Source organism: Exophiala bonariae (assembly GCF_035927105.1).
Source record: "Exophiala bonariae strain CCFEE 5792 chromosome Unknown scaffold_17, whole genome shotgun sequence".
NCBI classification, from domain to species: Eukaryota; Fungi; Ascomycota; class Eurotiomycetes; order Chaetothyriales; family Herpotrichiellaceae; genus Exophiala; species Exophiala bonariae.
Window position 1 is genome coordinate 592823 of NW_027042492.1, and position 27657 is coordinate 620479.

The window sequence follows — 27657 nt, forward strand, 5'->3', positions numbered from 1 at the left end:
GCCAGATGCTCCACATCTGAAGCTGGCTGAAGACTGAATGGCTGTAAATGGCAAGGTGTGCATGCTTGCATCGGTGGCTGTTGGGGCATCCTCGCAGTCTGGTGGGCACAACGCCACTCTTATGCTCGAACAAGAGCCCACTCGCTCAATTCAGATTTCTGGCGCATTGAAAGTGGTAGGGTGGACAAGCTAAGAGCCCTCGCTTTTCTTCAGAGCCTTTAGTACGGACATATTACTCCGCCTTTTCGCATACAACCATCATGTTGCTGGGACAGGTAGATTCCGCCTGCCATATGGTATACCGAATTTGTCGATGTCATACACCCTTCTCGGCACTGCCTTGTGTCTCGACTTCTGAGTGACATATTTCAACTGGACCCATTCGTGCTTGGACTCCCATTTTGTCTTTGTTTTGTGTTTCGGAAAGTCTTTCGCGGTGTCAAGTGAACTGTCAGCCTCCCCGAGCTCCCTGTGCCTGCAGTTCTCCTGCAGCTGGACAATGCGTTCCTCCACAGACCACATTTGATTGGCAACCGCTGGACTTGACGAAGCACCAACCCAGTTGGGTCGTGCAGTACTTCTTCATTCTCGCAGGATATCTATCCCAGCATCTCTGCCCTTGTTCGAATATTCCTTGCTTCTATCACATCACTTGCATACTACTTGCATCAATCCTTTCCTACACTATGGAGCACTATACTCAATCGGCCACAAGGCCTTACGCCTCTCAGCCAACCCCGGTCAGCTCTCAATCTCGGCTTGATATCACCAATCCAGAGCAGCAATTGCCTTCCATTCGAGACGTAAGTACAGGGCTCATCGCAAACAATCGAGTCTACTAACATAGATTCCTAGGTCATCCCGCCGCCACGTACAAACATGATTGAAACTAGCATGAGTGAGCTTTCATCCGGCACACGCCCAATGATGATTCCATACTTGAGCTCTCAACATTCAACAAGTATGAATATATCATCGATACCAGCTCCTGTGCAGCCTCAGTCCAGTCCTATGGGATATACCACGGACGGCACCAACCAGATGCAGATCAGTGGGCTTGCCGCTTCTGGTCATCTGCACACCCCTGCGAGAACTCCTGCAGAATACAGCTCTCCATGGTCAACCTCATCGTCCTACACAGATGCTGGCATGTCTATGAGCGCACAGTCTACTCTCCCCTCCCAAGCGCAGCAATTTGGCCTGTCTCAGTCAATTCTTCCATCAGACTCCCAAGAGAGCGTCTTCACTTCGTCCTATTCAATGGGCAGGCAAGCGGAAAGTCCAGTCAGCGATACGTACCCAAGATGGAGAACGCCCCAGCTCAGTTCGACGCCAAGGTATAATCCATATGTTATGTCAGAGAGATCTTACAACCAAACTATGGACTTCAGCCGATACGGACAGCCTTATGACCAGTATCGAGGCCCAATAGCATATGACAATGGTTACAGATCAATGGATACATCACCATCATATATGAAGTACAATCAGTTAATGTCCTACCCTATGATGGGATACCCATCCCATGCAAATGGTCGACGACGGAGAGGGAACCTGCCGAAACAAATCACCGATGTGCTCCGTATCTGGCTTCAAGACCATCTGGATCATCCATACCCGAGTGACGAGCAGAAACAAATTTTTATCCAGCGTACTGGATTAACTATCAGTCAGGTACGCTTTCAATTATATCCAACATTTGTTTTAACATCCACTAACTTTATCATGCACAGATCAGCAACTGGTTTATCAACGCTCGTCGTCGACAGCTCCCAGCAATGAAACAGAAGAGAGCTAAAGCCTTACAAAGCCGATCATGAGATTTGAACCCATCTGTCTTTCTCATTTGCAAATTTCCATCGTTGGGGCAATGATTACAGGATCAAAGATATGACGACAGGACGGCTTTACGAAGGATGCTTATTTTACTCACGCTCATCATGTTCAGATACCTTGCTACTGGGCCACAGAACGCTCATGGTCAAAAAACTCGGCGCCGATTGGGCTTCGAGGCGAAAAAGCCTGACTCTTCCATATCTCTTGGCATGGGAAGGAAGGATCAATGGCATAGAGGGGGGACATTGAATTTTCTGACCACTTTTGCAATTTTTTCTTTGCCACAATGAAGACCAACAGTATCAGTATCGCTAAATACAGAGCCGCCAAGCCAAATCCAGAAACAGCCATAAGAAAATCTGGGGCTACCTGATTGTATAACACTACCTAGGTGACTAGCACTTAGATGCATATTAAATTTACATAGGATTTACACCATTCAACAAACCTGTTCATCTTCCGTTGAGTCCGAACGTACATGCATTTCCGCTTGCAGCAAAGGCATATTCCAACCGATTAGAGTCAGCCAACAGAAGCGCTGAAGAAACTTCGATTTTACCTACTCCTGGTCATGTTGATAGAACACTAAAACTCGTCAGCACCTAGTCAGTTGTGCTTGGATGGCGTATCACCATCCGGGTAAAGTCATTGGCCGCGAAAGGAGGGACAGTTGGGAACCAGGATCCACATTACTACAGCTCGCTTATCGTTGACTGGGGTCTAGAGACAGGCAGGGGGGCAAGATCTGGCGAGAGCGTGGGCTCAGGTGTCCGAATTCGAACATTGGATTGAAATTGGTCAACCCGTTTTCGTGTGACCCTCCACCTTAACAATATGGCTTGGTCTTAGAACTAAAGAAAACTTAAGCTTCCCCACCGGTAATGACGGTGCCCACGGGCTGCGCCAGGTAGCCGACTTTGCCGTTCAGCCAAGTCCACTTGGTCTCAAACTCTGCGAATACGACGACTGAACAACAAGCTGTCCTGTACGATAGTTTGACTGATCCACGGATCAATTGCTGAGGGTGTGAGGAGATCCAAAAACCAGTTTTCCTCGTGTCCGGGATTGAGAAAGGTCTTTTGGAGTGGTGACCTCAGCCAAGCTCGACTCAGGTGCATCACAACCTGGCTCAATCTTGCCGTCTCGTGTTTTTAGTGCGTGAAACTCGATCTGGCAGCGGCACAGGAGTGAAAAATGTCCTCAAGTTGAAGCATGTGGTGTCTGTTGCCGGTACGAAACCCCTCCTGTACCTTGCCACCGTATGATCGTTGCAGTGATGCCAGCACGAGCATATCGAGGGGTATTAAGAATCAACAGGGTCATTGCCATATTCGTCTTTGACTTGAAGCTTGACAGCAACAGAATGTGGAGAAAGATGCCGCCACACAGAATACCCCGTTCAGGTCTCAAGAGTACGAAGAGGGCCCTACGAGGCAATGAACCGCTAGACAGAACTTGCCGTCTTGACCTGAAGACGGTGGGCTCACGCAACTGTCAACTGCCACCAGCTTAGCGAAAAGTATAAGAGCCGAACTGGCCAGGTCCATTAGACTTGTTGGACGTATGTCATGTCAACCCCTGTCTCATTCTCCCCCATTCTGACATACTTTGGTCAAGATTCTGCAAGCTACACCCTTGGTGTCGCCTCTCTGGAGACGGCGAACATCTGCTAAGCCCAAAGATGGAAATGAATGTCCGCAGTCTGGACTCGCGTACCTGTTCATTGTTAAGTGTTTGCAGTATGCATTCAATTGTGGATTACGGTTGTTCCTGCGCCTTTGAAGGCTGCATGCACTAATACGGGGAAACTGCGAGCCTACTCTAGCTCTGAAAATATCAACTATTGATGATGCGGCAGTGACATATCTTTTGGGTGGGATTCTGATCCTCGGAGCAGCCCGCTCCTGTGATCACCGAAACCGCAAGACAACTTTCAGGATCGTTGGTCTTGGTGTTTGAGCACCAACATGACAGTCAGGAGAGTCATGTCTAGGTCATGCCATTTTCAACGGTTTGGAATTCCACACCACCACCAGTATCACTGTCGCGCCCATCACTCCAACCTTTGACAACACGCCGGCCTGTGCTTGGCCAGCCTCCTGTCCAACACTGCGGTTCAAGATTGCAACCAGAAGCACTGTTCACCACATGCCCACATCTTGTCGGGGACGTACGGCTTCAGTGTCAAGAATACTAGAACGTGGCAAAGGCAGGTTTGGCTACGCAAGAGGAGCGTCACGTCGGGTATTCGTGGCTGGGATCGAACTAAACAGGTTTTCTCGCTTTGATGGAAATGATTTCGATATGAATCTTCTCGAGATTAAGGAGCGCGTTTTTCCTGCACGGCAATCTTGTTCATCAGTAAATGTGGGTGGTACTTCTGAATGTTTCTCAAACCGCAATCTACACCGTGAAGCCGAAGAGCATAGTACATCAGCTGAACGGATATGGTCATGAAACGATTATCGATAACTCATGATCTCTCCATTGCTCGTGCACTTAGCCATGACATCGAACCAGAGCACAACTCGACAAGCGTTTCTGATTGACTTGGCCGATGTTGACTTCAGGTGGCGATAACGTGAGATTCGAAAAAGTACGCGTGTTTCTTTCACGGTCAGATCACGATCATCCGTCCAGACAGGGTCTCTGCGTCTTTCACCTCTCGTTCACTTCTCTATCACTTTTCCCCAGCTGTGCGTAGATCGAAGGTGCTCTCTTCTCTGTCTACTTCCCATCAGTTTTTTTGAGTTGATGGACAAGTGTTTGACTTGAATGTCTTCTCGGGAACAGACAGTACTCATGATAACGTCTCCGTGATACGAAAACCACGTTCTCTGTCAATAGGCAAATCAGTGGGTATTGTCTCTCAGCATGACAATTTGATCATATATCAAGCAGTCTCTTTGGCAGCATTCTCGTGACTTTTGATGGTCAATGGCCCTGGGCTCAGGATATCAAGAGACATGCCCAAAATCAACTACTACTCGTTTGAACCTCCATGTAGATCATAACTTGAGGACGATTTTTCATACATACTGAATAGACAAATTCTTTGCACTCTAATCGCTCTGTTTGAGATTGGTTACAAAATTGAGGCTGCTAAGGCCGTTATGCCGTGAAAAAGTATCCCAAAGCATACTTTTCATCCAATCTCCGTGGCAACCCTGAAACTGAAATGCTCGAAATAGTGCAATAGCAAGCAAGGCAACGTCTAGCTATGGGTTGCCTCCGCGACTCAATTTGCTGCCTGGCTACGATGTGTCCCTTCATCGCTCGATGCAGTGCACAAGGCTTGCATTTTCGGCGAGATGTCCGGACATGGCTGCTCATGCTTTTCTTGTCACTCCTTCTCTCTCCATCGCTCGTGGGGATGTACGTCAACAACCTCATGGCTGAATTGCAGACTGGGTGGTCATTGCCACCTAGATGAATGATTTTCCGTTGCAAATCAGTGACACCAATGGATAGGGTTTGCATTGTTCACAGAGCACTGACTACATATGCACGTGCATGTCACTCAATTCAAGTTTGCAGCGCTCCTGATCTTCGTTTCTCTCCTGGAAGTACCCTTGAATCATCATCCCGTCCCCAGACTTTCCCCTCATCGAAAAAGAGTACTCTTCTGTGTCTGTCGATTGAGTTTCGCTGCTGATCATCGAACGTAATGCCGCCGAGCAGGGATGGGTGCATGAAAACAAAATCAGATCAATGAGAAGGCTATTTACACACTTCTGCGGCTCGGCGGAATATGGTTAGATTTAAACTCCCGCGGGCGATCAGAAACTACTTGGCTCTACCAATGAGCGAGCATAATCCCGAATAGTCCATCTGAGTAGATCCAACTTCCATTTTGGTCTTTTAGAATCTGTCCTGCTGTCTCGCCTTTTCTTGCAGCAGCTGTCTCAGGCAAGGCTTAGTGTTGGCCAAGAATCCGTGTCCCTAGTTTGTATGTAGATGATGGTCATAGTGAGTCACTCCTACCATTCGGACCGCACGTCCCGATCAGTAGTTAGAGCATAAACTGGGAAATACCCATCCCGTTAATAGCGGCTGCTACGCCGAGAATGCCATTGCAAATATATGGGACTGGCGACCGCCTTGCGAGCAAACGTTTTAGTATAGGTATCTACTAGGTCGACGGTAGTAGTTCTCGGTGATTAACGTACCGAACAGCGTTACTTCGTGTAGAGTGAGTGACTCACAGTCATTAAAGCTATTAAAGTCTACGACTCTTAGGCTTACGAAACCCACGGTGCGGGATCTTGAAAGGAAGAGTCTGCGCTATAGCCAGGGCTAAGATTCTGAATTGTCAGATCGTTAGTTTCGTCACACGGACAAAAGGCATTGTCGTCTTCGAATCATCCCTTAGTACTTGCGTTAACACGATTTAGTCTTTTCAAAGGCCCTAGATGATGTATATGTAGAAGTAATGAAAAGGAAAGTTTTAATGACATCACCACATTATTTCACCTTCTGCTTCTTACGAGGGCAACTCAACATGAAAAGTTGATCTCTGGGGCCATTCAATCAAAACAATCGTCGAATATTGCGAAGCTCTCTTCCGAAGTGCACCATAGTCCAGCGAACATCGCGCTTCGGAGAAAGCTGAGTCGGCTTGAGTCACCATTGACGGATGTGAAACCAAAATAAGGAGAACTCAGCCTTGTGGCTCGACGCGTCCCCTGAGCGATTGCTCTACTTGGCAGTTCTGTAAATTAACAGACGGTCTACCATAAGCACTTGCTAGGCCACTTCCAACTATTTACGCTTTCCGAAAATTGTTTCGCACAAAATCTGAGGTTTGTGCTCTTCCAACTTTTTGTGGCAAGACTGACAATTTGACCTCCTAAGGCCGCCGGGCTAGTTGAGCAAGTTCTCCTCCCCCACAGACTTATTAGGCCACTCATTGTTGACACTTGTTGGCTATTTAGGTAAATGTTGCGGACGCTCCTAGTGATTGACTCGGAGACATTGCCTTATTTCGCACTAGGAACCGCCACACTCGAGATCAAGGTTGGTGTGAGATGAAGTAGGCACCCCGGACCGCTTCCCAATTTAATACAACTTGGCCTTAGGAACGAGCCTTCAAGATATGAGTATCACTATCTAGATGGACGATTGGTCCAGATTTAAAAGGCCTCGGAGTTGAGTGAGTTGCCTAGGACGCCTAAACACTGCCCAGGGCTCTAGGTCGGGTGCCTGATAACTGCGGCCAGCGTCAATCGGGGCTCTCTTACCGATTCTGTAGTATCGCTAACCAGTCGCCTCAGTTACGCGAATGTCTTTGGCCTCCATGGGGAACATTGCTTGACCACTTACTCAGTAGTCCAAGCTATCCCTACAATCAACCCCATTTCAGGAGACAGAGGACAGCTGAAGATGCTGATGATAGAATACTAGTCCTATCAGGCCCAACCGTCGCGCTAGAAACGCCGAGATGAGATCTGCAATACGAAAGAAGAAAATGATACAATTTTTTCAAGCTATGAATGTATGATTATGCAGAGAATTCCGGTGAGCATTATTTGGCACTTCTCGCGCTGTGAGATTGAAATGGACCGTCATTTACTCTTCATGAGAACACAACATTCCTCCTGAATTTGGTCATGTAATATGAGCTGAAAAGACTGGTCAATAGCACCAACGCAGTGGCCATTGCTAAAGTACAAAGATGAACCCAGCATATCTAGGTGCCTATCTAATTACAGTGCTTCATGAAACCCCAGCAGAAAGTAGCTATGGTAGCCTTCATCCACGGAACTGGCAAACTACCAGGAAAGCCTGGGTCATCGGTATTCTGGTGTTCCTGGAGTATTTCGTTACTATTATCGCTACGACCGGATCTGCAGCTGTCCACTATGCCCACACAGACTTTCCCGAAGAGAGCAACAAGGCAATGATAGCCTCATTCGTTTCGACATATTCGTTCGGCCAGGCCATTGGGAGCATACTCCTTCCACAATTCACCGAACCATTTGGTCGTCGGCAATTCTATCTCTGGTCAACTGGTGCTTTCAGCGTGACATGTGTCATAACAGGTGTTACACCATCACTTGTGGGTGTTGCTTTTGGACGCTTCCTCGGGGGTTTCGCCTCAGCAGTGCCCGCTGTGGTTGTTGCTGGTTCAGTAGAAGACTTGTTCGACGAGCAAAGCAGGATCTGGCTAATATGGCTGTGGAATTGCCTTACCGTAGCTGGACAAGTGCTTGGACCAGTCTATAGTACATATATCGCTGCAAGGCTTGGCTGGTAAGTTTTGGTCTCTATTTTTACTACTGTCTCCTTTTCTAACAGCAACAGGTCCTGGGTATACTATCTCGCAGCCATTGTCACAGCAGCACTGCTGCCACTCGTCGCCTTGACCCCGGAGACTCGCCACTTCAAAGTCCTCGCCAGTCACAGACCAACACACTCTAAGTCCAATGCAAAAGATAGAGCTGCAAAAGGTCCAGACGCTCATCTGTCTCTCCGTGATATCCTCTGGCGACCGACAGTGTTACTATTCACCGAACCCCTGGTGTTCGTCGCCACAGCACTGAGCTCGTTCTCTATGGGGTTAATATATCTGTTCACAGAAGCACTGAGCACAGTATACACGTCTCCAGGATTCGACTTCCCGTACGAAAAAGCATCCTTGCCTTTCCTAGCCATGTTGATAGGTATATCCTTCAGTATCTTTACACGTATGTACGATATGTATCGCTACAAAAGACACAGCAAGATGAAAAAGGGTACCGCCGAGCTAAAGTTGGCAGGCTGCCTGTTAGGTGCTCCAGCACTAGCGATCGGCCTGTGGATATTCTCATGGACGATTCCTCCTGCAGCCCCTCACACCTCGCCTATCGTTAGCATGATCGGACTCACGCTCATCGGTTTCGCGGCCACGGAGATCGCATATTGCCTACAAGGGTATCTGACTGACGCATACACAGCTTATGCGTCATCTGCGCTGTCCGGATTAGCGGCGATGAGGGCATTGGTGTCTGGCATAATGCCGCTGGTTGCAGGAAACATATTCGAAACACTGGGGAACAACAAAGGTGGCAGCATCCTTGCAACGCTCGCAACCGTGTTTGCAATTGGGCCGATAGCTTTCTACTTCGTAGGTGAAAAGCTTAGAGCTAGAAGTCCCTTTGCCAGGTCTAGTGTCATTGTCGATGTTGTCTCAAGGCCTAACACATCCAGACGTCCTACTGTTCGTTCAGTATAGCTGCCCAAAAAAGAAAAGAAAAGTTTGAGTCTACCTATTTCCTCTCTTTCTGTCTCCTCTAGTCCTGTTCGATACCCAAATAAGCAGGCAAGACCGGATTACCTCCTGTGTGCACAAATAAAATATTTCCGTATAATTCGCCTGTGCGAATGCCTTCGACAGCTGCAGTCATCGCTTTCCCAGTATATACTGGATCCAGCAACATGGCCTCCGTCCTCGCCACCGTCTTGATCGTTTGCCGCGTGAGATCATCATATATTCCGTAACCGCCAGCTGTCCACCGGCCATCGACCACAACATGTTCGACTCGAACGTCTTCTTTCCTCAATCCAATCAATAACGCCGTATCTTTAGCAATATCAAGGACGATCTCTCTCTGACCCTTTGGATCTTTAGCAAAAGTCTCGACCCCGATGACCTGCCGCCGCCTCTGAGGGTTGACATAGCCATCTCTCTCTGCTAGACGCAATCCAGCTACCATTCCTGCAAGCGTGCCGCCCGTCGCACACGCGACAATGATTGTATCAAATATCCCCGAACCCTGAAGCACACCACCCGCTCGCAGCGCAGATTCTTTCTCAAGCATATCGAACACCCATTTTGCATATCCAATACCAGCACCAGGATTCCCGCTCGCGCCTTGTGAGAGAAAATATGCGCCGTCTGCATCCTCCTCGCTCAAACCGTGCGATAATCTCGACCATTCCCTCCCTTCCACTTCCGCGCTATGCCGCACCCCATCTCCGGAGGAAGGGCCGAGGATCCTGACATCCGCACCAAGCAACCGTTCAAGCTGCACGTTTCCCACGGCATTGTAGAGTTCGGTGTTTTGATGCTGTGGATCGACTTCCTGCGTCAGCGCCACAATGCATTTGAGGCCCAGCTTCGCCGCCACGGCTGCTGCCTGACGACAGCAGTTCGACTGGACGCCGCCGACAGTGACGAGGGTCTTGAGGTTCGGGCTTCTCAATGCATGAGGGAGTACGTAGGATAGTTTGCGCAGCTTGTTGCCGGCGGGCGAGATTGCAGAATTGATGTCCTCTCTGTATACATAGATCATTGTTTCTCTGTGATTATTTACATTGTCGGTCTGCTGCTTCTGTGGCACAGGGGAAGGCTGCACATGGCTTGTCGCACTACCGAGGACTGCTCGGGTTAGCGACGCACATCGCTGAACTGGTGGGGAATGTGGCAGCAATACATCAACGGATGGCAGCCTCGAGAAAACCTCGGGAATAGGCCGCCGCGTGCTGTATCGTTTCAACACAGTTCTGCTGGGTATGGTGCGAAAGGATAGCTGCCTCCTGCATATCGTGCTTGGACAAACTCGAATCATGTTCTCTTGTCTGTCCAAGGTCCCAAGAACACGAGCATGGCATCCGGAACTGGATAAAATATCTCTGACCAAAATGTAGTTGACATTAATCACCAAATCGATAGTCTTTAATCCGCAACCGAGGTGTCTGAGACTGGCATGGACATATGGCATACGGAGTACGAGCAAAAAGTACAACAGCATAGGACAAGGGTGAATTGTGGACTATCGTTGTTACCCATGGCCCCCATCTTACAAGTACACATGCACCCGACGATGCTGTCAGCCCTATGCATGCACAGTACGATGTGCAACTGTCCCATCCGATGCTGATCATACGCATGGATGAGAAGAGATTGGGGCCAAAACTCTGGACTTGAGGCCTCAGGCCGACAAGGCCGCCCTTTCAGACCATACTCGCCATGCTATGGGCCTTTGGTTGCCACCAAGGAAATGCACAACTGGTGGCCTAGTCATATGTAAGATGGGTGGATTGGCCGATGAATTGAGACCATTATTCGGCTACTGGGCAACGTCCAGAAATAATTCGATTCCGTAAATCGTTCGGTGATACATGTATTTTCATAATGTGTCACTCAATTATCCTAGACAAAAGTCATTGTTGGCATCCAACGTACGATAAGCATTAATCTATCTCCCCAAGACTGTTCAAGAGCCATTCCGGCTCGGCATCTTCCTCATCAGGATCATGTGAGAGCAGTGAGTTCTCAGACCGCAAGCTGGAACTGGAATGTGGAGATTTAGGTGCTTTTGGGTGTGATTCATTCTCATCTCTAGTAGTTTGCGGAGGTGATGTTTCTGTGGGCGGCTGATCGGTTGGCACGTCTTGGGGGGTTGTCATGACTATCACTTCACCTGCTGTGAGAGTATTGATGTCTGGATTGCCCTTGGAAGCAGTATTGTTCATGAGCGTCGCAACGTTCCCAGCTGAAGGCTCCAGAATCCCTTCGACGCCGCCAGGGTCGGGATCTGGGATGAAACCGCCAGCAGTATATTGCAAGTCATCATCGCGAAACGTGGTAGTATGCTTTGCCTGGTTGGGGGGGGATTCGTTGGCCGCATCTTCCGCATCTGGGAGGAAGCCTCCGCCCTCAACACTACCTTCATCGTCGGGAATGAACCCTCCGCCAGGATTTGTTTCATTGGGCTCAACCTCCGACGTACCATCGACACCATGTTCGACTTGTGGTCCAGTGCTTTTGGCTGGAGGCATTTGTTGTTCATCATTGTTAAATAGATCTTCCATCTCGTCATCTGCTTTATCGCTAACCTTGGTAGTAGGGAGGCTGTTCGGAGACCTCACGATTATGATAGCTTGGTGGATGACTTCTGGTGGCAGCAGTTGTCCCATAGGCTTGAGATTCGAGAATCCACGTGGGGCAGCCTCACCGATGTCAGATGGGATCTCATCAGGATCTTCGGGAATGAAACCGCCGTCAGCTTCTCCGTCTTCTTGGTAGCTCGCATCGTTGTTCTCATCGTTGTCGGACACATCATTGGATTTGCGATCATCTTGGTCACCACCATATTCCCGCTGCACCCTCTCACGCACCCTCAAGGCAGTGAGCCAACTCCTCCACATTCCAAGGATAATCCCACTTCTTTGGGCCTCGACTTCCTCACTAGCCTGAAGCTCGAGACCTTCAATGACGTTTGCCAGAGCATTGCACATGCTGATCTCGACAACGACTCCATCAACGACTGCTGTGCCTTGACGTCCCTTAAACTCAAAGCCGGTGACTGCACTGACGAATTCGATACCTAGAACCTTTGCAGCTTGGGCAGCTAGTGGGTGACGGATGTGAGCCGCCCCTGCTGGAATCATAGAGGGAACATAGATATCCAAGTTTCCAAATGCATTTTTCGGGATTTGCCCCTCTGCCACTGGAGGCGGTTCGTAGACACTCGTCTGATATTCGGCGTAGAGAGCCTTGCCTTCATCCGCATCGTCATCGTCATCCTCGAATTCGCCGGCAACTTGAGCCACTGCCTCGATTTTGCGTTTCGGGACAAATCGCTTCAAAGGCTGCTCACCTTCTTTCACATCTCTACCACGGCGGTACCACGCGTCCGCTGTGCGACACAGATGAACATCTCTCCGCCGATAGACACTTTCAAGTTTTGCATTCTTACTCACCCCAGCAGCAACTTTGCCGACTTCATGTTTCGGCTGAATGACCTCATTCATCCGGAGATGTCGCTCAAGCACATAGACTGGATGGCCCTTGAAGTCCTGTACACTGCGCGGCATGGCTTCTGTCTCTGCCCTCCTCACGAGATCTGCATCCTCGATCTCGTCTCGCAACTCCGTGAAAGCCTTTCGGAAGAACCCAATGGTGCTTTTCCACCACTGCTCTCCACCTTTCGTGCTTTCCACCCGCTGTTTGCGGGTCTTCGCGTTGAACCACTGCGTGTAGCGTCTTGTGACGTCTTTAGCAGCTCCGTCGTCTTCAAATGCTAGCACATAGGTCATGCTGTTCAGCTGGTCCGCAGCAGGAGGCTCAAATCCAGTCTTTGGTTTGTTGATCGTGTTGCGAACCAGTGGGTCCAGAGGCATCCATATCGCCGTTGCTGGTGAGAACACTTCCACCCAAAACACAGGAAACGGAGATTCAACAATCCTTTTCCTTGCAGGCTTTGATGTCCGTTCAGACCTAGCAAAGGGCGAAGAGTCATAGTTTTGCGAAGGCGCCTGGTAATACTGCGGTTTGGGGTTTTCCGGAGTCTGACCTTTTGCAACACCAGAGAATGGGAGTACTTGCAGAGAGCAAACCAAGCGAGCATCGACTGCAACAGATCTCAGCAAAGCACAGAACAACTGCGCACCTAGATCTCGAGATCCACTGTGCGAGAGAGCAGCGGTTTTGAAATCATCAAAATCAATGAGATCCTCCGCATCTTCACTTTCCTTCAGCGCATCGACCTCGTTCTTCCAATGCGCCCTTCGCATCCCTCTCGCTGATACTGTCCAGGTCGTTCTCCAAAGCAGACATATTTCCTCGATACCTTTGGTGAACGAATGCGATCGTTGATACTGGGGTTTAGACTCGTCAACGTGGAACAACGATACCAATTTCCGCGGCACCAGCGGCTTCAAAATGTCATGTATGGCTCTACTCTCGCACCAGCGATTGCGGCTGCTTAGGTGCGCGAGGAGACATATCAGATGTGCTTTGTGGACCTCAAGACGCTTTTTGCGCTCAGCAGGTCCGACTGGTTTTCGACGTTGGATGGTTTGCCTGCCGTGGTCGGAGGATGTTGAAAGATCAAGCCGTAGAGTCTTTTGCTCGGGTTTTTGATCCGCCCCAGCGAGGTTGTCAGTTGGTTCTAATTCGACATCCTCGAATTCAATGTCCGACTCATCATCCGATCCTTCAAAATCATCGTAGATAACTTGCTGTAAAGGTAGTCCCGCGTCCCCAGAATCCTGGATCTGACCACTCTCAACATCGGCTTGAGACGGCCCAAACAGGTCGAAGTCGAGTTGAATATCACCGGCTGATTCCTCACTGATTTTGCGACGCTTCGGCGCCCTCTTGTCCAACTTCTCATCATTTCTTTCATCTGCGACAGCCTCGGCGACCATATCACCGTAGACATCGGGAATTCCATGGTCGACAGCCCCACTCCGCCGCCCGGAGCGACGCGTTCGTTGAACTGGAACCCTTGCTGATCGGGACTTCCTTGGTGGCATTTGGATGAGATTGATCCACTCTCATCTAGATAGCCAGTGCCACTTCATTCAGCTCAGGTTATTGCGAATCACCATATGCAAAATCATGTCTGTTCACAAAGTTGGGGAATGATGCTGTTGCTTCCTTCCAGAATGACGCTAGCGCAAGGCAACAGTTTCATGCCAAGAATTGGTTCGGAATGATCTGGTGCACGTGACATCTACTTGACGACAAGAGGGGGACCCAGGGGCAACCCCACAGATCTCGGGGTGGGCTTTCGTGGGTTTCTTAAGCCACAGCAGTATGCTTATAATTTCAAGAATACGCATAACCACGTTAACTGAGGGGTATTGTAAAGGGGACTAGACTCTATGGCGGGCGGACCGGCTCTTGCTGAAAAGGGAGTGCCATGGCCGTGAAACTGACGCTGAACAAAGAAATAGATAATGACAGCGGTGCAAGATGCCCGTCCGATCCTGAGGCACAGGAATGCATCTCTACCATAGAACATGTGACAATGAAAGGGCTCCAGAGGATCACTAGCCAAACACAACAACCCAAGAGTCCATAAAAGTCCGCCTTCCTCAGACATCTTGCTCAAAAACTGTCGCACAATTAGAAAGAACAATCACCTGCGCCATAATCAGGACTCTTCAGATTCGACCTCAACAGTCGTCGGGGTCTCTGTCTGATCATCCACCTTGCTCAGCGTGCGTGCCATTCTCTGATGTTCGACAAGGAAATCTTCACTGATCTCATCCAGCTGTCTGATCTGTTCTTGGATCCCAGCTAGCTGTCCTGCAACATTGTGTTTGCTGGGTTTCTCCTCCGTCTGCTTGGCCTCACTGGGGGCTTCAACTAGTGCATCCGGATCTGCTGCGCCACCTCTCAGACCCGTGGGTGGGCTTGCAGGCGTCTCGGCAGTCGAGGCTGGTGCATCATCAGGGGTTGCCCATCTGCTGGATGCAAGGCCTTTGTTCTCGGCAGTGGGTGACAAAGGGTTCATGGATTTCCTCTTGGGACTTCTGCTTCTCCGGCGTGGGATTGGACTAGCCAAGGTCGTAGCGGCACTTTGCTGCTTCAGCTGTTGAATTTCCTGTTGTGCACTCGCGGCAAGGCCGCGCTGTGTATCAACTTCAAGCAGGGCACCTTCAAGATCGGCTTGTAATGCAGAAATGGTCTTTTGAGCATCTTGAAGACGAGTATTGGCAGCATCTAACTCAGCAGGATCAGATCTCGCTTTGGAAGAGTCCTGGCTTTCCTTCAGCTCTATCAAGAGCTTCTCGTATTTTGTATCATATTCCGCCTTCGTCTCACGTGCAACCAGTTCATTCTCGTCATGGAGCTTTTCCAAAGCTTTCTGAGCTTCAATATATTTCGAATTCAGCTCCTCGAAGTCTGCTGGATCTTTCCGTTGCTCGGCAGATTTTTGAGCAGCTACGAGATCCTCTCTCGCTGAGTTCAGAGCAGATTCGTGCTTCGCATACGCTGCCACCATCGCCTCAGTATGATTTGTCTGCATCGTCTGGATCTTTTCAAGAGCTTCAGCAAGCTGTGCTTTCGAAGCATCAAGATCAGAAGTATCTTTTAGAGCGGTAGCAGCACTGTGGGCCTCCTGCAACTCTGTTTCCAGCTTTGTGAGCGCGGTCTGGTGTTGCGTCTCGATCTCCTGAAGAGTACTTTCATGCTCAGTGGTCAAAGTAGCGAGGCGGGCACTAGCGGCCGCTTTGTCCTCTTCCAACTGATCAACTTGTGATTTCCATTGACTTTCGAGTGTCTTCATAATCTGGTCCATATGCTCGTCATGTTCCTCCTTGGCCTTCCATTGGAGTTCCGCAATTTGCGCTTGTGTTGAGGTCTGGGCAGCTTCAAGAGAAGCGGCATGCTCAGCCTGGAGCTTAGCAAGCGCTTCTTTGTGTTCTGCTTCGAGTGTTGCTCGAAGCTCATTTAGATGCTTCTCGTGCTCAAATTTTGTCTTTTCGATATCCTCTTGCGACTTCGATTCAAGTGTTGATTTGACATTTGCAAGAGCTTCATCATGCTGCATCTGGAGGTCCATGGCACGAGAGGAGTGGTCGGCAAGTTTCCTCACAGCAAGAGACAATTCTTCTTGAAGTTTCTCTATGGCTTCATCATGTTCCCGGTCTTTATCCTTGCCCTCTTCTTCAACAGACTGAAAAATTCCCTTTAAGTTTTGAAATTGAAACTGTGTATTCTCGAGATCGGCCTTGAGACTCTTCGCTTGGGATTCTAGGACTTTTTTCTCTTGGGCAAGACTAGCACTTAGACCCTCAAGTGCTTCGTCCCGAGCTAGTTGATTGCTTTGCTGGATACTTTCCAGCTCATTTGCATGCTTAGTCTTCAATGACTCAATTTCTGCAGCAAATCTCGAGTTAGCATCCTCCTCCAATAATTGGAGCTGTTGAGTATGGGCTGCAGTTGAGGCCTCAGCTGACTCTTTCGCCGACTTCAATTGTGCTTCAACAGCGGCGATGTTCTTAGCATGAGACGATTTCAGTTCCGCAAGGGCCAGATCATGTTCTTGCAGCATACGCTCCTTTTCTTCCTCGAGCTGCCCGGCGCGGTTGGATTGTTGCGATTCCACAGCATTTACTTGTTGTTGAAGTTCTCGCTCGCGTTGACTGTGTTCGTCTTGCAGGGCTTTGAGCCGATCTTCAGCAGAGTTGAGTTGCTGTTTGAGTTCTTGCTCGCGCTGAACATGGGCTTCCTGTGCCTTTTGCACAGCGTTCTGCTGTTGTTCAGCGGCGTTCAATTGCTGCTCAAGTTCTCGCACACGCTGAATGTGGACTTGTTCCGCCTCTTCTACAGCCTTCTGCTGCGCTTCCGAAGCTTCAGCCTGAACTCGCCGTATAGCCTCAACATTGCCAGCTTCCAAGGTGTCAAGATCTTTCAGTGTTGCTTGCATCTGTACCTCCAATTGCTTAATCTGGGAAGCGTGCAGTTGTTTGGCGGATAAGACCTCCTTTGCTGCAAGCTCTAATTTTTGTTCTAATTCTTGGATCTGGACGGCATGGCCAGTTTTCAGAGTAGCTAGCTCGTCCTGAGCAAAGGCGGTTTGGGACTCGTGAGACTTGCTTAATGATTCATGCTTACTTATGGCATCGGCCACAGCAGCATTTGCTGTGACCAATTGCTCTTTGAGTCCGGCTATGCTTTCTTCAGCAGATGAATTCTCAATAGTGTGCTCCTTGATAAGCAATTCGTGTTTGTTCGTAGCTTCGGTGATCGCAGCTGTCGCGTCATCGAGTTGTGTTCGCAGGGTCGCAAGAGCCTCCTCATGTTGGTTGGCACCCGAGGTGGCGCTTTCATTGGCTCTCAGGAGCTGTCCCTTGAGCTCATCAAGCTGACTGTTATGCGACGATTTCAATGCCTCCATTTCAGCGATAGCAGCAGACAAGTCAGATTGAGCTTTGCGGACAGCTTCTTCCAACTGCGCTTGATGTGATGCGTTGGCTTTCTCTAGCTCGTCTCGCGCAGCATTAAGTTGTTGTTCTACAGCTTCAAGCTTCTCAGAATGGGACTTTTCTGCTGTTGCGAGCAAAGCCGAGGAGGCTTCGGTAGCACTCAATTTTTCTTGCTTCAGAGATTCAATCTCTGACTCAAGTTTCTCAATGACCAAAGCTTGTGCCTCGTGATCATCTTTCTTGAATTGCTGGAACGCCAAAACTTGGCTCTTCAAGGCTTCAATGACCTGCGCCTGGCGCGACACTTCGCCATCGATTTTGGCATGCTCTTCACTTTGCTTCGCGACTTGCGCAGTCTTAGAAGCGACGTCAAGCTCCGCTTTGTCAAGTTTCGATTTCAGCTCGGCCAGCTGTTCTTCATGCTGAGCACTGAGGGTGGATACTTTTGTATCAAAATCCTCTTGCAGTTTTGCGATCTTGGTCTTGGCGTTGTCCTTGGCTGCCAGGTGACGGGATTGTGCTGCCTCAAGTCTACTCTGAGCCTCTGCCAGCTTCTGCTCATGATCGGGGGAGGGACTTGGCGATGCTTCAGCCTCACTAGCTGTCTCGACTTCGAGTGTCTTTGCCTTCAAGTCCAGCTTCAAGGCTTCAATCTCGGCATCCTTCTCTGATTGCGCTTTGAGTGTAGCTGTGTGGAGCTCGGCCAATTCTGTCTCCAGGCGTGAAGTCTCAGATTGCTTGACACTCAACTCACGGGATAGTTGGTCTTTCAGTGCATCAAGCTCCGACTGCTGACGTGCACCCAGGATTTTCAATTCTTTCTGGTGCTCTTCTAGGATTGTTTTGAGCTTCTCTTCCTGCAGCGTCGAGAGTTCTTCCACCTTGCTCGCGTGTTCCGCTCTTATTGCCTCAGTCGCGACTTGCACGCGTGAAGCTTCCTCTTCTGCGCTTTTGCCGAAGTCTTCCAGCTTCTGTTTCCAACTTAGCAATTCCGATTTCAGAGCCTCAATCTCCATCTGCTTGTCTGCCAGGGTTCCTTTGAGATCTTCAGCCTGGGAACTTTCGTTTTCTCCGTTCTGAGTCAAGCCATCGGCAGTCACATCTTCTGGGACTTGGTCGAGCTCCGATTCTGTCGGCAAACGACCGTTTTCTCTTTCGAATTGTCTGACCTTTGCGAGATCCGTCTTCAGCTTGGCGATGGAGGCCGCGGCTTCGTCGTTGATCGATTGTTGTTCTTGGTCGTCCACACCGTCCGAGGCGATGGCTTGTTGTAGCATACTGCTGACGAGTTCAAATTCACGAATTTGTTGCTCAATAAGCACAGACCGCGTTGATTTCCTTGAGCCGAGTGCAGGTCGGGTGGGCAATTTTTTCTCAACGTCTGACTCGAAGTTCTCCTTATTGTCTCCGGACTCCTCAACATCGGATTTGATTGCTGGGGAAGCCGGGATGGTGCTCAATCGCTTCTTGTCACCAATGGTAGCAGCGCCAAGATTTCTCGACGTTGACGAGGTCAGAGGCTTTGTGCGAGGGGTGCTCATAGTGCGTATTATGCTGGGTGTCGAAGGGACTTTCCTAGCACCGGTGGGGCTGGTTGTACTTTGTCTGGCAGTAGAAGGCTGAAGAGTCGTCCGCCGTGCAGTGACAGTTGAGGTCCGTTCGGAAGACGTGCTCGGAGCCAACGACATTCTCTTGGGTCTTGCAGATATTCCATCTTTGCTCTTCTCATCACCCGATGGTTTCTCATCGACCGAGCTTGCCGATTGCCTCTTCTGGTGTGTCGGAACTGTGGTAGAAGGGGTGGTTCGAGCAGCGCGAAGAGTGGTAGTGGTTGCTGGTCTGGCTGGTGGCTTACTAAGAGAACTCGTAGTTGCAGGTCTAGTAGACGGAGTGGTGGCAGTAGGGGTAGTACGACTAGTGGTAGACAGTCTGGGTGCAACTGACTTGGTGAGTGGTCTGGTGGGAAGATGCGCAGACCGTGATTTCAAGGTGGGAGTGTCCTCCGTCGAGGCCGTTCGCGCGGAGGGTTTGTCCATGGCGGAGCAATCCTGCAGCGCACAACAGAGTGCAGAGATGGTAGGAAACTCACAACTAGAAGTATCAGGATAGTTATAGGAATCAAAGGAGAAAAAGAAGTAGGTATGAAGTATAGATTTACATGGAGAGCAAAGAGTGTTGAATGTCTTGAGCAGCCCGAATCCACCGCTGCCAACAGGTCACAGGATTTCAGATTGATCGAATCGACCGATTGGAGACGCTAAGCCATTCCCAGTTAAGCCCATCGCGTGTGACGCGTGATAAGAAAAGGGAAGGAGCAGCGTCAGTAAGAGCCTAGGCCATTAGGTTGCGGGCGGGTAGGCGGCAGGCGCAAAAGCTACCTGGATTTCGGTCATGCTCATAGGCGGCTTAGGCGTCAAAAAAGGATGAACCAGGGGTTTACCAGACACCCGCACTACCCGGAACGCTTGTGCGAGCCCAAGCTTGTGCCTGGTGTGCCCTGTAGATCATAGACCCCATTTCCCAGCAGTGAAACCCTATCTTGATCACTTCATTTCACAGACATGTTGTCCTTTCTAATCTGCTTTGTATCAGCCTCTGACACCCAAGGTCGACATTTACATGTAGTTGTCTTCGGTTAACCTGATCTTGACACGAAGATGATCACCTTGATTCTGCTACGGAGTACTGTATCCTGGAAAATGTCACATACAGCGCGGTCTGGCAATCTCAAGTGTCCTCGGGCGCTGGTTGATATTCCAAGATCATTCTGATAAAACGGCAATGGGCACTGAAACGTGTTTCGATAATTCATGAATTGCATCAGTGTGGAGTACCATCGAAAAACTAAAGCATTCTTTTCTATTGAAACGTAATATTAAATCCAATAGATCCAAATATCCTTGTCTTGAATCCTCATTCTTGTCTCGCAGCTGTTGATCACGCTAATGCACATGTCCCAAAAACAAATGCTGCCAGTCAGCAAACTGAGTCTCCATATGACTTCACCATCTTGTTGCTTGAGAAGATTCAATGCCCGCTTGCGCTGCCCATATCCATTCTCCTCAAAGCCAACCACCGTAACATAGTATTACTACTCGAAATCCGAAATGCAGGGACTTCGCATCATCCTCTCCTAAGACTGTTCTAATAATCAGACCATTAATCATAAATTTCAATGATCTCTTGCTTGATCTGAACATTTTCAACTTCATATACACCATCCTGGTTGTCGTTTTCGCTTGTTGTCGTCACATCGGTGTTGGAGTCATTTTCGCGATTTTCATCCGCCGTGGCTTCATTGGCCATAGAACCTGTTTCAGCTGCCATGGGAGGTTGTGGTGATAATTCAACGAATTGATCGAAATGACCAACATCATTAGATGAAAGTTCCAGTTGTGGTTTTGCATGTGTTATGACTTCAGCTGCGCATGGAGCATTCAGGGAACCAGGATCCATGATTGTTGTATCAGTGCCAGCAGCTAGACCATCTGTGCCGATATCTGACTGGTTGCACTCTTGTAGGGGCATTGTAAGCATATCTTCGAACGTCGTCGCATTTGAGTTGAACATGAAATTTGTGTTTAGACACGGTGCTGGAGGCTGAACTGGGAAATAATCGGCAATCGGTCGATGGCGCAGAAATGGTGACACTCCCATTGGTTCAGGTCGAGTTCGTGTAATCAGGCAAGATGGGTCAATCGTTGGCACTGCAGAATTTCCAGGATGCTGAAAAAATGGTCGACGCATGACACCGTCGGCATGACTTGAAATTTGAAAGCCACCCGTTCTTGTATTGGTGAGGAAACTGTCAGAAGTGTCAAATGCGTCAGTCCAACCAGGTTCGATTTTGATATTCCCGTGTGTGGCAGCAGTGCTTGTGCTATGTTCTAGAAGTCCGACAGATTCCTTTTTGATGAATGGTGAGAGATTGGATAGATGAGACGAACAGCCACCCGGTTCTTCCTTAACAATAGGCTGAGTTCTAGGATCATCGATACTAGTATTGCCGGTTGTTCCGTTCATGGGAGTTTCGACTCTGATCATGGGAGCAGGCCAATGAGGATCCACAAATCGTTCATAGATATTGCGTCTCAGAGGATGAAATGATGCTGTCACTTCCAGTTCCGCGTTCCTTTTGCAACGCTTCCCAGCAGGGTAAACGACCTCACTGTTGATAACTTGCTCCTTGTTCAGGCGCTCCTCCTCCTCCTCGAGAAGCTGCCTCTTTCCTTTGGTCGTATCTTTTGCGGCTGGCTTGTTGTTGGCTTTCTCTTTCTTAGGTCTTGGAGCACGAGGTTGGGTGGGCACTCCTTCGAACTGAGTCTTCATTCGACTGTATCTCATTCGTGCTGCATGTCCATTGGAGATGTCCAGTTTGTCGGCCACCGCATTCCAATCCACACTTCGCAAGTCGAGCTGCTTGAGAATTGCGTATAAGAACATGGGTGTTTGTGCATCACTAGCATAATTCTTGGAACGACGAAGTGAAGCCATGCTTGATTGAAATTCTGCCGACAGTTTCCAATGATGCGTGTTCAGCTCAAGTTCTCTTGCATGAGTCTTCTTCAGCCAGACGCCCTGCCAGGAGGTTTATCTATGCCAACGAAATAGTCCTGCTGGTCATGACCACCCGTTGTTCGTACCCATTCATGCTATTATGCATGATTCTTGTTTTGTACGGGCGTGGTGGTGATTAGTGACTTCTCAGTGCATGCTTTGTTCAATGCAGTTTGCCGCACATGCAGGAAACAAATTAACTGTCTCAGAGCTTAGCCTCCAACGGCAATGCACCGCTCATTGTATATTCTTGTTCTTCTGGGGGCGCTCCAAACACGATATGTTCCCGGCCTCCTCTAGATGTCCACCACGCTACGCAGGCAGCTGCGCGGTCAACATCCATCTCACCATTACTAAGAGCCTCCCATAACCGTTGTTGGCATTTTTGTTTTTGCGCTCCATTGTGCACTTTGTGCAAGAGATCTGCCGTTAAGGGCAGCCATTCTTCCAATAAGGGCACTGGAATGAGGCTCAAGCAATCAATGATCGAAAGAAGACAAACACTTTTCTCGGACAATGGTTCGCTCATTTCTATAGGAATATCAGGGTTCGCCGGTAAAACATCCTCCGGCGCCTGTTCCACTCGGGCTCTCAGCATATCAAGAACAATGGCTTGCATGAGTGGCATTGCCACTGCGACTGGAGATGGCGGTGACGCAATCCGGATAACAGACTTGATTGCTAAGCGGAACTGGCGAGCTGTCAAGGGTCCGGGAAAGCTTTGCAGTAGCGTTTCAACATAGAGCGGAACGCTGTTGACAGCTACTTGTGTATTTTGTGGTGCTGCGAGAATCGCCAACATGACACTGTGTGCCGCCTCGTAGATTTCCCCCAGCCGTGGATCCCCTTGCGGGTTGATATAAGGAGCTGCAGAATTGAAGAGCAGATTCTGGTTCATGGATGGAGAAATAACCAGCGTAAAGTGCTCGGCAGTGTTGAGGAAGAAGAGATCAAGTAGTCGATCAAGAGGATGAAGGGGAATTTGGCCCACCTCAGTCGGACGTATGGCCTCGAGAAACGTCTCAGTTTGAACAGCATATCGACCAAGTATATCAATAGCAGTGAAGCTGACAAACATATACTGGGATGATGATGTCAACCCAAACCTGTGGGCTATAAAGTACGTATCGCGTAAAATGTGTAAGGTCTGCATTGCCAGGGCGGGCGCATTGGCATTTGAAGCAAGAATGCCGTCGCAAAGTAGTCTGCCAAGTACCGATCGAAGAGTAATTACCGAGGCGAACATTGCATCTCTAAGGAGGTGTAGCAGAACGGGAAGCGATCTGCTCGCCGCTTCCGGATCTAGGTACTGTGCCTCCTCTCTCGGATCGATCTCGCTTAACTTGTTCTGTCTCCAGCACGTCAATAGATTTCTTGAGAATTCGGCAATCTTGTTAGTGCTGTATATGATCAGCAATCGGTCCTGGACATTTTCTATAGCATGGGCGATAAGTCGGGATAGTGGTCCGAGACCTGCCGTTAGTTGTCGTGCTTTAATCTCGGTGATTTTTTGGAAAGATTTCGAGTTTATGGGCCAATTAAACGTCTGCTTTGACGACTGGACGACATCATTGTCCACTGTTCCAAGCCAATAGCCATACTCAAGTCCTTCCCGCGAGAAGAAGGTGGCATCTACCAGGACTGGGAGAAGAAGATCATAGTGGATTTGAGCCTGATGCATACTGGATAACAGGGGAAACGTATGGTTTAGGACAAACACCACCACTATTTCACAGTTCGGTTCCGTTTCTTTCTGGACCAAGGCCAAGTTTGATGCTGTAATCAATGCGCCTTCCAGCGTGTTGCGTAGGCTATTGGATATGTGCTCGAACTCTTTTGACTGAAATGCGAGCAAAAGTCCTCCTAATAGCAAGGTGTGTCTCCATCTCGGAGACGAATCGTCTGCACCTTTCACCACAGCCGTCAGCCACTCAGTGACTGATAAATCACTCTGTGATGGCAGCTGAGATGGATGACCGAGAGCTTTGGGAGGTTGTTGCTTGTCTTCGAGAAATCTCAAGGCCGCGGTATAGAATACACTGAAGATCTGCCGTGCATGTGCCAGATCAATAGGCCGCGGGTATAGTGCATCGTTTGACAGTACGTGCGATACAAGTAGAGTAACGTTCAGTGGGTTCGAAAGCTTCGTCAAAAGGCTCGTCACGGTTGGTAACAACCTATCGCGGTCAGTTCTGGTTTTGTGCGCATAAACAGCGATCCTTACCTTGAAGCCTCTGTCGGGTGCTCAGAGGTTTGCAGGGAGCGGAGCAGGGTCGCGAGAGTCCGGTCCATCACTCTTGTGAATAATGGCACGGTTGAATTGAGGCCTGCCCTTATCTACTGTATCTGAGAGCCATCGGAGGAGGCATGTAGCAGTACGAGCACGCAGTAGTTACTCAAGTAGTGTGTTGCGTGGGATAAGCCGAGGCTCGATTAGGGGCGAGTAACAAAGACGGGTGTGCACTTTCTACTGTCAATCATAAGGCGCCTGTTCCCTTAGCTAACTTTCCAAGTCAAAGGTTAAACTCTGGTTCGCATTCAAGTGCCGTATTCAAGGTATGTGCGACTTTGACCACCTAGGTAGACTTCCACGCCGTGAACTGTTATTGCACTGGATGTGTAACATATATGATACTCTGTGGGCATGAATCAACCCCTAGGATTCATCTTCTACCCTGGTGAATACCCTAGTTTACCTCCCTAGGTAGGAGAGAGGTATCCTTGAGGAAAGCTTGGTCAACGCAAATGGAGTGATAGGCAAGAGGCTTTAGGCAACGTCGACAACCATCGGAAAAAAACAGCCCCGCCAGGTCGCCTTGAGGTTGCCTATTCTCAAAATCTTATACACTATCATAATTTTTACCGGTGAGATCCTTTCAGATTTGCTTCTTCCCAAACGTTCGCATTCTCTACACTCGTTGTCTTCGACGCCGCAAAATGCTCGATACACTTCCTCAAGAGATCTTCCAGCAAGTACTACCTTGGCTGGAGAAGAAGGAGTTGAAAGCACTACGACTCATCAATGTCGCATTCTCTCAGCATATATCCAAGGCATTATTTCGCAGTATCGATGTCTCATGTCTAACCCTGCATCGTCTTGTCGCCTTTGGGCATCATCCTCAACTGCGAGATATGGTGGAGGAGCTGTGCTATCATGAGATGCTACTACGTCCAGATAATCCGCGCTGGGTAAACTCGCGGCGGGGAAAAGATATAGAGAATCTGTGGAAAACGATCAGACAGTTCTGCAGACAACCTCGCGATCGGCCACCAACACTGAGGGAGCTGGCCGTAGAAAAAAGATACCGTGTCCCTCGGCCCGAACCTCTGGAACACTACGTCGACTGGAACATACCGATGTATCCCGGCGAAGACCTGGCCTCCATTCCAGTACAACTTAGAGTCCAAGCAGAATTTGACAGAATGATATCCTCAGTCCACAACGTGTATCAAAACTATGAGAGACGCCAGCGGTTGGATTCGTTAGAGCGTGTGTTCTGCAAATATCTGCCACTCCTGCCCAATCTCCGTCGTTTGGTCTCCGTCGAGGCGGCTGCTAGTGAGAATGCCCACAGTTACTCGATTCCAGAATGTTTTCCGCTGCTAGAGCCTATTGGAGAGCATTTTCCCTTGACCGATGCCGCGATTCGCACCTACTTCTCCAGCTATACCAATCCCTGGCCCGGCCACGGCTTTTTCGCAATGCTGGGGGCGCTCAATCTCAGCAGAAGGCTGAAGATCCAGTCGCTAGAGACCTACCGTGGATCTGATCTGTGGAATAAGCGCGGCGTTGATATCAACGAATTTCAAATGCTAAGCCCACTCATCAATGGTGATTCATATCTACGCGTTTTTCAAAGCTTAGAAACTCTTAACTTGTGCCTCGAAACGAGTGAGCATGAATCTTTGTGGAATGACGTGCTTCCCCCTGCGCTTGTTAAAGCTCAGAAACTGAAACACTTGGAAATCTCTCTTACTTCATTGTCCGAGAACATACAGGTGCCATTCACAAGCATTCTGCCCATGAGTCCACTTTTGTCACTGGAGACCGTTATTCTAGAAGGCTTCTCGTTCGAATGCTCGGAGATGTGTGGATGGCTCTTCCTACACCCCATGTTGAGGACAGTCAAGCTTCGCAGTGCCCGTCTAAAAGGACTCTGGAAAAACCTGCTGAACACGTTGTCTAAGAACCGGAAATTCAAGTTGCAATGTTTCGAGCTGAAGTCCCCCTGGGATCATGATACCCAGGAGCAAGAGCAAGGCAGGAGAGCCGACACACTTGTGCCAGCGCGGGTGTCACATGTGGACGCGCTCTACTTCATTAATGAAGGCGGGAGCAATCCATTTGAAACGAGGTGGTGGCGGAAGTTCGACGTATGGCCCAACGAGGACGAAAATACACGGTTCCGGAAACTCAACATCGTTAGGCACAACGAGGACCCAGTCCGGTGGCCGAACTTCGAGATATGGCCTAAGATGGGTGAAGATATGGAGGACAATCAATCCGAATACTCGGATATGTCCGAGTACCTTTCAGATGATCACCCAGACCCCCCTTCGGATGAAGATCTTGACGGGCCTGAATATGACGAAGACTACGACTTCGATGCCGAAGATGACAGTGATGTTGATATGGAGGGCACTTAGTTGACATATGGGACAGTGGAGTCATGTTGCTTGGAGTCATGTTGTTAAACAGATACTTAAGAGAATTGGTGGCGGAAGACATTTGAGAGACGCTGACCAGGTGTTTGTCTGCATCTGCAAGTTCTCACACATTATGCATTTCGCATGGTTGGTTGGTTGGTGGTCTTTGAGGAATTGGTGGTCTTGGGCCGGGGAAAAGTATTAGAAAGTTCTACTTGCTATTTAATCCTTGGGACGCTTTCACTGTCGTTTAGAATAGTAAGGACAGATATTCAAAAAGTGATGTGTTAATCTCATTCTTGATGCGACACTCAGATGTTAATGGGCGCAGCCACGAGGCTGTTCCCTTTTCACAGCGTTCAAAGTTAGAGCGCGCGAAACCTGCTTCTTGGGGTTTTATACATATCTGCAACAACATACGAGTATAAGTGGGGCCAAAAGAGTCAAGATAGTCCACTGAGCTTTGCGCATACTCCAAGAGAATGCTTGCCAAGTTTCAAGGACCTGGCTGCGACTTGCGGAATGCGCATGACCTCAGATCAGACTACACCAAACGCTTACCGTCCAACGTTGAACATTTCTTTTCAGCGTTCGCTCAAGCTCTTGCAAGGAAAGCATTGTATGATATCACTTGGGAATGAAGTGGAGGCATGAGTGGCAAGATGTATGTCAAAACTGGGGCATGCGTATTTGAATGAATTCCTCTTTTATACTCGGTTTAAAGGTACTAGTATTTGCAAGACCTCATTCCTTTACACCCGCTAATGAACAGATGAGCATGAGATTGCCTGATAGGATCCGTTCGTCGTACTGTTGTTTGGATATGACCGTCCAGTCATAATAAATCACCAATTTTTTAGGCCAATCTTTGAACCCTAATACCTACGAGGAACGGCGAGCTTGCAATTGATAAGCTGCTTCATTCTCCGCAGCCTCCTTGCTGATATGTAACGTTGCCGCGAGATATGA

General features: G+C 49.1%; 8 protein-coding genes across 8 annotated transcripts; 3 read left to right on the plus strand and 5 right to left on the minus strand.

Annotated features, from left to right (window-relative positions):
• Positions 1-686: 686 nt before the first annotated feature.
• On the plus strand, positions 687-1820 carry LTR84_003835 (uncharacterized protein; the record flags this gene model as incomplete). The annotated part of the gene is made up of 3 exons (XM_064847419.1): positions 687-803; positions 856-1674; positions 1734-1820. The coding sequence occupies 3 exons, from the start codon at positions 687-689 to the stop codon at positions 1818-1820; spliced, it is 1023 nt and encodes a 340-aa protein (XP_064705140.1).
• A 5690-nt stretch (positions 1821-7510) lies between these two features.
• Positions 7511-9049, plus strand: LTR84_003836 (uncharacterized protein; the record flags this gene model as incomplete). The annotated part of the gene is made up of 2 exons (XM_064847420.1): positions 7511-8088; positions 8140-9049. The coding sequence occupies 2 exons, from the start codon at positions 7511-7513 to the stop codon at positions 9047-9049; spliced, it is 1488 nt and encodes a 495-aa protein (XP_064705141.1).
• A 58-nt stretch (positions 9050-9107) lies between these two features.
• On the minus strand, positions 9108-10109 carry LTR84_003837 (uncharacterized protein; the record flags this gene model as incomplete). Its single annotated transcript, XM_064847421.1, has 1 exon — positions 9108-10109. The coding sequence occupies one exon, from the start codon at positions 10107-10109 to the stop codon at positions 9108-9110; it is 1002 nt and encodes a 333-aa protein (XP_064705142.1).
• Positions 10110-11010: 901 nt separating this feature from the next.
• LTR84_003838 (uncharacterized protein) lies at positions 11011-14079 on the minus strand (the record flags this gene model as incomplete). The annotated part of the gene is made up of 1 exon (XM_064847422.1): positions 11011-14079. The coding sequence occupies one exon, from the start codon at positions 14077-14079 to the stop codon at positions 11011-11013; it is 3069 nt and encodes a 1022-aa protein (XP_064705143.1).
• Positions 14080-14702: 623 nt separating this feature from the next.
• Positions 14703-19520, minus strand: LTR84_003839 (uncharacterized protein; the record flags this gene model as incomplete). Its single annotated transcript, XM_064847423.1, has 1 exon — positions 14703-19520. One exon carries the CDS (start codon positions 19518-19520, stop codon positions 14703-14705), a length of 4818 nt encoding a protein of 1605 aa, XP_064705144.1.
• Positions 19521-20643: 1123 nt separating this feature from the next.
• On the minus strand, positions 20644-21978 carry LTR84_003840 (uncharacterized protein; the record flags this gene model as incomplete). Its single annotated transcript, XM_064847424.1, has 1 exon — positions 20644-21978. One exon carries the CDS (start codon positions 21976-21978, stop codon positions 20644-20646), a length of 1335 nt encoding a protein of 444 aa, XP_064705145.1.
• A 268-nt stretch (positions 21979-22246) lies between these two features.
• Positions 22247-24333, minus strand: LTR84_003841 (uncharacterized protein; the record flags this gene model as incomplete). The annotated part of the gene is made up of 2 exons (XM_064847425.1): positions 22247-24218; positions 24266-24333. 2 exons carry the CDS (start codon positions 24331-24333, stop codon positions 22247-22249), a joined length of 2040 nt encoding a protein of 679 aa, XP_064705146.1.
• A 645-nt stretch (positions 24334-24978) lies between these two features.
• LTR84_003842 (uncharacterized protein) lies at positions 24979-26688 on the plus strand (the record flags this gene model as incomplete). The annotated part of the gene is made up of 1 exon (XM_064847426.1): positions 24979-26688. The coding sequence occupies one exon, from the start codon at positions 24979-24981 to the stop codon at positions 26686-26688; it is 1710 nt and encodes a 569-aa protein (XP_064705147.1).
• Between the last annotated feature and the right edge of the window lie 969 nt (positions 26689-27657).